Here is a 12,162-nt window from a genome sequence, read left to right as displayed (position 1 = left end):
CCAATACTTGGTTAAGCTAGGGTACCTGACTGTACAGTCCCAAGTCGTCTTTGCAGCGCCTCTAGCCGAGTGATGTAATCTGTCAGGGCTCTGTCAGGGTCATAATTCTGAAGCTGAGAACATGCTAAGGAACCAGGGTTTAAATCAGCTGGAAGGCCTGGGTACCTATGAGATTAAAAATATGAAGATGAATCCAAATTATCCAGAAAGAAAGCAAGGAACTCACCAACCTACCTCCACCCTGCCCTCAAAAGGCAGACCACATGTATACTCCCCAATCTATATATATCCCCCCACCTCTGAGTCTGCCTTGTGTTAAGGAAAAAACTTGTCAATAAATTCAAAGCAGTCACTAAGTCATCAAAAGAGTGTCCAGCCCACTGCTGCTGCAGGGAACATCAATGAAGGCTGCATATGTATAAATGCATCTTGTCCTGCAAACTTCAGAGATTTTTTTTCATAATTCCAAAGACTCAATGCCAGTTCATGCCTTTCTTAATGTGTAGCCACAGCACATATACTGAATAACGCTTCATCAGCTGTTTGCTCTACCCCTGGAAACCAGTCACAAATTCAATAACTATTTTTGGTTCTGGTCATTAGATTATGTAAACAATCTATAACTAAAGACATGTTTAGCTATTTCATTGCAAAGAGGTCAAAGCCCCAACAGTGTCCTTCATTCTCTGTTAATTTAGTGTAAGGACTGATGCTGAAGCTGAAGCACCAATACTTTGGCCACCTGATGCAAAGAGCTGACTCATTGGAAAAGACCCTGATGCTGGGAAAGATTGGGGGGCAGGAGGATAATGGGGTGACAGAGGATGAGGTGGTTGGATGGCATCACCGACTCAATGGACATGAGTTTGAGCAAACTCCAGGAGATAGTGGACGACAGGGAAGCCTAGTGTGCTACAGTCTATGAAGCCGCAGAGAGTTGGACATGACTTAGTGACTGAACAATAACAACAACATTAGTATAGATTTTATCAAACTCTTACCTATTTTGAAACGGTAAAGGAGACCTTGGATAGTCCAGATCTGATCTTGAGCGATATGCAGTATGTCTCGGTTCTCCATAGAGCTCCAGCCCGCCAGAAGAATGATAAAATGTGTCAGTCTTTTCTGCACCTAAAGTAATCCAAAATGTACCTTGTAAAGAAAAGAAAAATACCAAGCCCTTGAAAAATTTCTACAAAACACGTAAGGTTCAAAAGACTGATTATACTACTCTATACTATCTCCTATTTATAATCATTTTCAATTATTCTTGCTACAGAAATAGCAAGAGAAATTGCTAGAGAAACTATAGGTTATTTTTTTTACTTTTGAATATTAGAATTTCTGATAATCTGGAACTATACCTCTAAGAAAATTGAGTATTTTATTTTCTTACTCTGAGTGAGGAGTGTCTTGAGTGTGTGTGTTATGAGAGAAAAGGCAATGTGGATTAAAAATATTAGACTATTAATGTTATTAATATATATTAAGTCCTTTTATCACTTTATTCTACTGATTTTCATTGGAAAAAACTGGAACAAAGAGATGCTAACTTACAACACAGAATTCATTATGGTTCAAATTTCAGCTGTTTCAGTGTAAGAATGTATGCATATGTGCTCAGTGGTGTCTGACTCTTTGTGACTCTATGGACTGTAGCCCTCCAGGCTCCTCTGTCCATGTAATTCTCCAAGCAAGAATACTGGAGGGGGTTGCCATTCCCTTCTCCAGGGGATCTTCCTACCCAGGGATTGAACCCGCGTCTCCTGCTTTAGTAGGGAGATTCTTTACCACTGAGCCACCAGGATGCATGTTTCAAGAACACTTCATTTTGAGTACCAAATATATTCCTTCTATCTCTGCACAGAAGAGGAAAAGGTGGTTTACCACCAGTACATGTCAGTTACGCTGTGTGTCTGTAGCTCTATGTACTCCCCAGCTTCTGATCTCCTCCTTTTGCCTGAAATGCTGAAGCCCTAGTGTTTGAGTATAGAGAGAAGGAATTTTAACTTTTATATCACCTATTGATAAACTCAGAAACCTGTTTAATATTGCTAAATTGTGAAAACTTCAAATTGAAACTTCCACATAATAGAGTAAGAGCAATCCTATCTCGAACCAGAGCCTTAAATGCAGTTGAACAAGGAGTGGGCTCTGGAGCCGACTGCCAGGGCTCGATGCTGGCCACCATTTCCTACCGGGTAATTTGTGGCAAATGACAAACGCTTTCTGTGCCTCAGCTTTTCATCCGTAACTGTGCTTACATCACAGAATTGTGAGAGTACATGGAAAAAAGCGGGGCCTAGTGTGAACTAAGTCTGCCATAAAAATCAGCTCTTTTACTACTCTTCAGAAGAGCAAGGTCCTCAGCTTTGTTGGCTATAAAGGCTCTGTCTTTGGCCAACACAGGTCCCAGAACACATTATTTGGAAGATATTACATATGCAGTAATTTTAGAGAAATCACCAACATAAGAAAAAATTCTATTTTGACTTCACCTGGATTCAATCCAAAGCCATCCCTGTTCATATTGATGGAACCAGAACTCGTGACTCGATGCCACCGTCGAACCAAAAATTTCATTCTAAAAAAGATTCCAACGGAAAATTTCACAGAACATCTATAGTGTAAAGAGTATAGACACACACTTTCTACAGAATTCAAGTCATATATTTAAATATTCATGCAGAACAAATTTAAATATAATCACGCAGCTAACATTATGCAAATATCCCCTGGTTTGTGATAAAACGAACTGAAACAGAATGGGGCTTTTCCCATGAGGCACAGAGGTCTCCTGTGGCCAATACCACGTTCTGGCTTTAGAGGTACATGGGACACAGAGACGAAGAGCAAATGTAACAGGAAAGGGCACCTGGGTGGGCAAAGAAAGGGCGAAGAAAAATGAAAAGAGGAGGAAAGAATGGAGACTAAGGGCAGAGGATGGAAAGAGAACAGAAAGATCCTTAAATCGGCAGTGAGCGCGAGCTGGGAAGCAAGAGGAGTGAGGCCGTGTAGTCAGGGATGAAATACAGTGCTGGCTTCAAAAGGAACGGGGGTGGCTATGTCACAACCCAGCTGTAGCAAGTTGCTGCCTGCCCCATTCCGGCCCCAAGAGCTCATGAGCACCAATTCTGGTTTCTTATCCAACTAGTTCCAAGGCTCGGTTTTTAGGACAGTCAAAACACAAGGAACATACAAGAGAACAAGTAGAAGACAGTGACAGTGTGAAGTCCTTCAGCGATAACTGGCTCTCAAGGAGCCTTCCCGAATCTGTGAGGCCTGGATGGACAGCTAGCTCCTGTGACTTCTCACCTGGAGCCTCCTGAGCTCCTTGTATATTGCTCTGCCCCAAGTGAAAGTGAGCTGCCTTGAGCTGCCTTCGAGGATTGAGTCTTTTTGTCAACGCACCCCCCAGCACTTAACCCTGGAGAGGCTGTAGGTGACGAAGAGCATGAAAGGAAGGAAAGCTCTTCGCTTTCTCCAACCCTCTAATTCTTCTGCCAGTGCTGAGAAACGACAGAACCAGACAGGAAGCCATCTGGGGGACACAGTCTGCAGGCTGTAAGGCTCTGGCAGTGCGGAGGCCAGCTGAGAAGGGCAGTGAGGAGCTGAAAGACAGCACACGGTCCCCAGCACACAAACACACTAATACCACCTCTTATTCTGCCTGTGTGGCCTTCTGGGGTACTTGTCAGTAACCTGAATACAATGGGACTGGATAGTACTTAAAAAAAATGTCCTCTGAGACTGTCTGGCTCCTACAGAAGCAAAGGGAGGGGCAGCAAGAACCAAGTATCGAGGCGTCTGGGTGTACCCAGCCAGGTGAGAGGGCGGCGGCAGGCTGGGTCGTCAAGGTAGTCAGGTTCCTGGCTCTATCTCAGCCACATACAGAGTGAGCACGGGAGTGCCTAGCTTGGAAGGGCCAGAAAAGCAGCAACAAACGCCCCAGCAGAGTCCGACACAGACACAGGCCACGGATTTCTACAGCTGGGCTGCTGGAGGGGCTGTGTAGTAGTGAAGAAAACGAAGGTATGTCAGCCGAGGTTAACTTTTCAAAAAACATTTTTCTCCCTTATGATCTCATTTCTTTATATGTCTGAACTAGTTCATGGGCTTATTTCGATTAAAAGAAGAGAGGGACCACCCAGACCGGATATTCCAGCTGAGTCTGTCATTTCTCAGCACTGGCTGCCTCTGGGAGGGCCCTTTCTGTAGGGCTGTCGGGGAAGCGCCCCTCCCTGACGAGGATGAACCTGCACAGACGGAGGCGTTTTAGTGACGGCAAGTGACTCCTACTGGGTGAACACGGCGCACGGGAGGCAGAGCAGAGAGGACTCAAAATCACTTAGTTTCTCAGAATGCATCTTCTCAGAAAATGCATTTTTCTACTCAACACCTTTTCTTTTGAGTACTTCACCTGGAAATTGCCATGGACACTCTGACGGCTGACCGAAACCTGGTGAAGCCCTTTGGTCGGTTGGTGATCACCTCCAGGTCTGTGAAGGCCGGCTGTCCCCCCATGCGGGCCAGCAGGGCCAGGGTGGCCTCCTCACACTCCTGGAACCCGCCCAGTAACAGGAGCAGGTATTTCTTCTGATAAATGAGAGCTTTCCGAAAACTTTCTGCCCTCAGGTATTTGCCATAAATTCTCTGTGTTTAAAGGGAAGAAAAACAAGAAAGACATTATTCAAACTGTTCTGGAGGGGAAGATAATCTAGACTTTATTTTTAAAGCCTATAGTTGGACTGTGAAGAAAGCTAAGCGCCGAAAAATTGATGCTTTTGAACTGTGGTGTTGGGAGAAGACTCTTGAGAGTCCCCTGGACTGCAAGGAGATCCTACCAGTCCATCCTAAAGGAGATCAGTCCTGGGTGTTCACTGGAAGGACTGATGCTGAAGCTGAAACTCCAATACTTTGGCCACCTGATGCGAAGAGCTGACTCACTGGAAAAGAACCTGATGCTGGGAGGGATTGGGGGCAGGAGGAGGAGGGGACGACAGAGGATGAGATGGCTGGATGGCATCACCGACTCAATAGGCATGAGTTTGGGTAAACTCTGGGAATTGGTGATGGACAGGGAGGCCTGGCGTGCTGCGATTCATGGGGTCACAAGAGTCGGACACAACTGAGCAACTGAACTGAATTGAACCATATTTAATGCCAATATTTTTGTCTTAGCAAAAAAAAATTTTTTTTAAATAGTATAGAGCTACTTTTATTATCATCACTTATTTAACTTTTTCAATGTTAATGTTTTCTGTCTCTTTTAAGAGTGATAAACTTATATTCACGCCATAGTTGGAATAAATATTATAAACATTTTCTTTCTTTTTCTTGGATTTTAAGTTAGCTGATTAAGGTAGCTGTACTGTTAGTACAGTACTCATTATGAGTCATGAGAGAGGCTATTCAGAGGGCTTGTCATTACAGAGCATGATCCTCTAACATTGACAGCAGTAGAGCCTCAACTCCATAGAGCTGAAAAGCTAACCTTCTGTTGGCCTATCAGGGATGAGACTGTGGGAATGGGGACCATGAGCTCAGGGTGCTGCCTCTGTGACCTTAATCTGGCCCCAATCCTGGGCAAGCTTTACTACAGTTTTTTTTTTGTGTGTGACCAGCTAGAGACCTCATTCATGACACCCTGAGAGACCCAGAGAAACCACCTCAGTGTGACCTGAAATTCTCTAGGCTGACCATTAGGGTCAGTGAGAGATGAAATAAGGCAAAAGCAGAGGACCGACTTTAACGTATGTTCAGCTGGAGGATGTCTCCTACCTTTAGAGTGGCATGCTCGGAATCAGGGCTCAGATTCTGAAGTAAAGCTTCATTCCTTAGCTCAGCTTTCAGTTTGTACACTTCAGCTTCTGCCCTCTTCAAGGATTTCTGGAGAGCCAGTTTTTCTCTGTTCCAGACTTCTTTTTCTGAGGTGATGATGGCTTCAATGTTGGGGCCACCACTGAGTGAAAACCTAGAAGACTGCAGAGGCCAGAGCCTACTTATGTGATTTTAAAGAACAAGTCTCTGAAGAAAAATCTGAATTTAATTTATTAAAGGTATCCCTATGGGAGATATAGAGTAGTATTCAGCTTTCCAACCTCAGATGGAGAAGTTTAAAGCCAATCTCAACTGACATTAGGAGGCTCAGATGGTAAAGAATATGCCTGCAATGCGGGAGACCTGGGTTCAATCCCTGAGTCAGGAAGATCCCCTGAGACGGGAATGGCAACTGCAGTATTCTTGCCTGGAGAATCCCATGGACAGAGGAGCTTGGAGGGCTACAGTCCATGGGGTCGCAAAGAGCTGAACACGCCAGAGTGACTAGTAGAACATTAACTTTTAAGTTTATGACCGTGCTGAGGAGATTAACTTTACAACTAAAAACCCCTATGAAAGCCCAGACCCAGAGATGTTTAGATTAATAGAGCATTGAACTAAAAAAGTCTACAGTCTTTTTTTTTGGCTGCACCACAGGGCTTGAGAGACCTTAAGAGTCCTGACCAGGGACTGAACCTGGGCCATGGCAGGGAAAGCACTGAGTCCTAACCACTGGACTGCCAAGAGAATTCTTTCTGTTGTTGTGTTCTGGGCGGCAGACTTTCAAAAGGGACCATCTGGGTCCAAATGCTGAGCCTGCTCCAAAAGTAGTACACTGGAAAAGTGGGGGGAAAATCCAGCATGTACACAGGGAAGCAGGTCTCTGCAGAAGCTGTGTGGATGTGTTTGTGTCTGACCACAAAGTCAGTCTTACAGGTCTTTCCTGTCTTCATACTGATGCTAATAGAGCTGGCAATGTATATTTTATAGTTTTTAAATGGGAAAAATGTAAATAATTTCCTGAAGTAGTTTATTAGACTGAAATCCAAAATTTAATAGCATTTTCACTTGAGTTGTGAACACAGTGAGTGATAAATAATTGACAAGAACAGGCAGAACACACATTTGAACACTTCTTCACACGTGTCTGCAACTGGCCCATAGGCAGGAAGTTACCCGGCTTTGAAGATAAATGTGTCTTGGTTTGACTACTAACCTCAGTTTTCTCATGTGCAAGGCTGGGTGTGGGTTAGACATTCTGAACATATACAACCCAGAATCTGGCAGAGAAGATTCCCAATCAATCAACAAATAAACAGCGACTATGATTCCTATACAATTTTCTAGTGATCCTACTACACATCAGATGCTAAGTATGCAGCTGTGATAAAAACAGACGTACGTGATCTCTGCCAGCTCCTGCCTGTCGATACCACCTGATCTGCTCCTCCAGCTTCATAAGCATGTTTCTTAAATCATTCTTTTCTTCAGTCAGTTGGCTGATATGTCCCATCAACTCAGTATTTTGTCTTAGTAGTCTTTCAGTTAATGAGCCACAAGAAGTACCTGGGGACATTAAGGTAGGCTAAAAGACAAAATGGCATAAGGTAATATGAGCACAAATGTTTGTGAATAATGCATATAAAATGTGAACTCACTGAGAACAACAGATTTCATGAAGAACCATGGCTTGTGCTGAGTCTTGAGTAATAACCAGGACTTCACCAGGGAGGAAAGAGGGCATATTAAGTAGACACAACGCAAGTGTAAAGGCACAAGGCTTGAGTGACAGTGTGTACCTTTAAGGAGTTACAGACATGCTTATTAAGACTAACCGCAAAGGCTGCTTTCATTATACGGATGACAGACCTAAATGTAGGTAGTGAAGAGCAATGAGAGGCTTGAGGCTGGAGCATGCCATAGACAAAATTTATGTGTGACAAAGAGTCCTTCGACAGTACCCTGCAAAGTAAAGTACATTAGAGAAGACAGACGGTGGCGCCAAGCTGCGACATCAGGAAGTTACTGCCCACAGTCTAGGTGAGGAATGCCGAAGGCCTGAATGCAGGCAATGACTAAAGGCCCAGGGCCAGACATTTAGGAACCGTAAGGCACAGAACCCAGTGACTGCTTGGGTGTGCACGTCAGAGTAAAGGAATGTCATCTGTGGTGACTGTCAGCTCTCTATGCTGGGTGATATCATGACCAGAAATGTGGGATTAGGACCGGAAGGAGGAAAGGAAGATGATGCTCAGTCTGGTCTGTGCCTGTGAGGTCCCTAAAGAGGTTACTGTCGGGGTACGTTTACGTAAGGAAAGGTGTTGCATAAATAACTGAAAATATAAACCTGGACCACAGGACAAAGGCCTGGACTAGAACCACAGTCCACGAGAAGACAAGCTACACAAGGGTGAGGTTTTTATCAGATTTGTTCATCGTAGCCTCAGAACCCAATATAGTACCCGGCACACACTAGGTGCCCAATATAAGTATTTGTTCAATAATTAAGTCTACTTAGAATTCAGGCTTTGGGAATGAATGAGCTTTCACAGTAAGAGGAAAACAATGGACGAGCATAGAAAGGAGAGGAACTCATGAAGGTGAATGATGAAAGAAATGGAAGAAACGAGAGACTATTAACACAAAAGGTAAGGAAAGAGGGTATTTTAAATGGAAGAGGTCAAAAGTATCAAATGCTACAAAGAAGCCAAGAACTACAGAGACTGAACAGATTTACCACATTAGTCAACTGTGAGCACATTGGCAGCATCCTGAGCGTGGTTTCACCAAGCAGTGAGGGTAAAGGCAGACTACTGCTGTGAGAAACTCTTCATAATGTAAGTAGGAGGTCACTATAATTTTTCAATAATGATAATATTGCTTCCCCTCAAACTTTCACTATCTTCTGTTTGGGTAAGGCAAACATATTTTAAATAAATGAAATGATAAAAACTCTTTTAGAAAATGCAGTGCCAGTATCAAAAGATTCATGCAATTTTCATTATAGCTTTGCTCTCGATACTTTAAAAAGTGTTTTTAAAAAGTCTTACCTCTTCGCCTGGCTGGCCAGTTAATTTTTGTAGTTGTAAAACAATTCTATCAATATTTTCCTGAACCCAAACAAAATCTTCATCATCTGCTGTTTCAAACTGTAGTCTTCAATAAAGAAAAAAAGGGCAAAAAGTCAAGACATATCAACTCAAGGAGCAGCGTTACTAACACAAACATCACAGGTCAGGTGACGCTACTTCACCTCTTTTTTCTCCTTTATATTATGTGTTCTCTTTGCCTGAGTCAGGGTGTTGTAAGAATTGTTTTCAGGTATATGAGTTCTGTTAAAGATCACCTTCTAATGTAAGCATGCATTAACTTTAAAATTTTACTAGCTACTAGTGAGGGACAGACTCTGCCATCCTGGGCTAGCTACTAGTGAGGGACAGACTCTGCCCAGCTTGCCTAAGAATGCCATTTCCAAAAGTTAGGCAGAAAATTCTAACCTATTGGAGGCTTTCTGGGCTAAATGTTGTAGTTTCGAAGCCACACATTGAAGTTTTTGTCTGATTATTTCTAATTCATGATTATAGCCAGTTCCTCCTCCATTCATTGCAATCATTTTAGGGTAGCTTGATTCCTTTGTCTCTCCCATTTTCTGCTGAAGAACCCAATTTCTGGTTCGGTCATTGGTTAAACTCCATGTGGTTGGCTAGAAATTTTGGACAGAAAAAGAAAAACAAAAATTGTAACATGAATAGCACATCACATTCTTTCTTAAGGGAACATAATTACTGTTTATATTCCAAATAAACTTCTATAGACTTTTAAATGATTGTACATCATTTAATCCAGTATCAAAATTATATGATCACAGGACTGCAATATTTTTCTAAAAGATATTTTAAAACAAAACATCAATTTACCTCATTAAGATTCTGGTACAGAATTCTTCTACTTTCTCGTTTTTCTTCTCGTTCCAGTTCTTGCTTCTGGAATTCCTGCATAATTCCTTGCAGTCGTTTTCCTTCCAGGTCTAGTTTATAAACTTGTTGCCTTTTCTCTTCCAGTTGGCGCTGAAGGTCTTCCACCTTGGACTGAAGCTCGTGCATCTTCTTCTGTCCCTCTGTGTTGGCCTCCTGTTCTGTCTGCAGTGTCTTCCTGTGAACCTGCCTATCCTTTTCCATCTGCTGTCTTGTTTGCAAAGAATCCAATTTATATTTCTCAGTCTCATTTAACAGTTCTACGATGCGACTGTGTTTCTCCTCTAGCTGTCTTTGCAGCTCTTTAAGGAGGTCCTCTGAGGGTAAGGATGGCCGAGGCTGCCCACTGTCATTGCTGCTCTGCAGCTGTGCATGTAACTCCCGCTCCCGATCCAGGGTACTGCTCATTTCCCGAATCCGAACTTTCTCAGACTCAAGAAGTACTTGAAGCTCTAAGTTGCGGCCTTGTTCTTCAGCTAACTGGGCATCGTGCAGCGCTCTCTGTGATTCCATCTTCTGCTGCGATTCATTCAGTTGCTGTTTCTGTTGTTCCAAAAGCTGACTTAGTTGGATATTTCTTTGTTTCTGACTCTCAAGTGAAAACTTCAGATCCTTGTAGGAGAAAGTTCAATTTGAGAATTTGTTCATGTTAATATTAGCAAAAATACTTCATAAGTATACAATTGTGCCAATTGTGCTTTTACTAATACTAAGTTGGTAGTATTTGGTACAAGAACTGGTTACCCATTTTACTAACTCATATTTTCAGTAGTTAGAGTATAAAACTATTTGGACAGCCAGTTGATTTTCATCAAAGAATATCAACAAAAGAGAGTTAAGCTAAATAATACTTTGCTCTCCCAACATTAATCATATCTGGTTAAGGAATATGAAGCAGATTAATAACCTTTAAAAATAAAAGTATTTATCATATAATGTGGTGGGAGTTCCTGAAACTCCTTGAATTTTCCCATACGTTACCACGTAACTAAAAATAATTGGGCTTATGGAGAAGGCAGGGAGACAAAATACTCAAAAATCTATAAACATCTGTAATGATAAAAAATATTGATATCTGAAGAAATAACATGTCCCTGCTAGGCAGAAAGCTCACAATGCCTGGTGGCTACCATGGAGGAACGTAGAAAAAAAAAAAATACAAATGTAGCCGGGTAGAAATTCTGGTTGGGCTTCCCAGGTGGCGCTAGTGGTAAGGAATCTGCCTGCCAAATGCGGGAGACCCAAGAGACGTGGGTTTGATTCCTGGGTCAGAAGATCCCTGGAGTAGGAAATGGCAACCCACTCCAGTATTCTTCCCAGGGAAATCGCACGGACAGAAGAGCCTGGCAGGCTATAGCGGATGGGCTTGCGAACAGCTGGACACAACTGAGTCACTGAGCACAGAGGAATTCTGGCTGCATAGTTTTTTTTAGCACACAGCTAGCAAGTACTGGGATTACACAGACAGAAGGGCTCAAGGGGAACTCTTAAAATGGCACTGCATGTAGTATGACCTGCTGTGAGCTGTGCGAGGCTGGGGTGTGCCTCTCTGGAAGAGAGCCCGGCATCAAGGGACTCATTGTAAGTTTTCATAACATACAGTAGCAAGGGCTTTTGCTACCAGAAAAGTACCACTGCTCTCCTTTCCTAGGAGAAAATAGGAACTGAAACCACTTCTGGGCTAAAGAGATACAACTGCCATGTTTATCAAATCGTATATACACGAATTCAAATTCCTAAAACACATGCTGTAGCAGAGGAGTCTATGCATCCTTGCGTGAAGAAGAAGAAGAAAAGGATCATACCATTAGCAATTTCTAGTAATACTTTGGATAGCATCATAAGAATGTTCAACACTTAGTAAACAATTTATTCCGCCAGATGAAGAGTGTAAGGCGGACACTGTAGGAAAAGGAGCGTCTCTCTTCTGCGGGCATTTAAAGATGCAGGAAACAGTACCTCAAGTTCTTCTTTATCCCGCTCTTCACTGCGTCCCTGCTTGGCTTTCTCTTTCTCCAAAGCCCACTGGAGCTCCCTGCATTTCTTCTGTTCACTGGCTAACGTGTCATTAAGCAAATGAACTTCATCTGTTTTATCTTTAACTTCCAACCTAAATCAGAGAGACAAATGGCTTGTCATAAAACTACTCTCTCTGACCAAGTATCTATTGAAAGAGAGAGAGAACAGCTTCCACTGAAACGTGGTGGCATATTATAAACTAATAGAAAAATATACACCGTATCAAGATTAAAGACTTTTCACTGTGGTTCACTTCCAACTGTTTCTAGTAATAACAACCATTAGTTATTATTTACCATTGTAAACAATTTAATGTTTGGAATGGAATAAGGATTTCCGTTAACTTTTA

At 42.6% G+C, this 12,162-nt stretch overlaps 1 protein-coding gene across 9 annotated transcripts in view; it reads right to left on the bottom strand.

The window, feature by feature from the left end:
* The window catches only part of AKAP9 (A-kinase anchoring protein 9), a 164,533-nt gene that overhangs the window by 1,575 nt on the left and 150,796 nt on the right, over positions 1-12,162 (bottom strand). For 5 of the 9 annotated variants that reach the window (XM_043872888.1, XM_043872891.1, XM_043872894.1 and 2 more), the window contains 10 exons: positions 11,754-11,904; positions 9,738-10,406; positions 9,318-9,523; positions 8,871-8,976; positions 7,223-7,405; positions 5,782-5,982; positions 4,421-4,653; positions 2,499-2,584; positions 1,002-1,152; positions 26-165 (listed from right to left, as the gene is read on the bottom strand). In XM_043872888.1, coding sequence (XP_043728823.1) covers positions 26-165; positions 1,002-1,152; positions 2,499-2,584; positions 4,421-4,653; positions 5,782-5,982; positions 7,223-7,405; positions 8,871-8,976; positions 9,318-9,523; positions 9,738-10,406; positions 11,754-11,904 — 2,126 coding nt within the window. The remainder of the gene's footprint in view (positions 1-25; positions 166-1,001; positions 1,153-2,498; positions 2,585-4,420; positions 4,654-5,781; positions 5,983-7,222; positions 7,406-8,870; positions 8,977-9,317; positions 9,524-9,737; positions 10,407-11,753; positions 11,905-12,162) is intronic. The other 4 variants (XM_043872890.1, XM_043872892.1, XM_043872895.1 and 1 more) reach the window with 1 other exon arrangement.

This window comes from Cervus elaphus, chromosome 18 (genome assembly GCF_910594005.1).
Source record: "Cervus elaphus chromosome 18, mCerEla1.1, whole genome shotgun sequence".
NCBI classification, from domain to species: Eukaryota; Metazoa; Chordata; class Mammalia; order Artiodactyla; family Cervidae; genus Cervus; species Cervus elaphus.
The sequence above is the reverse complement of the archived record's forward strand: the minus strand, read 5'-3'. Positions and strand labels throughout refer to the sequence as shown.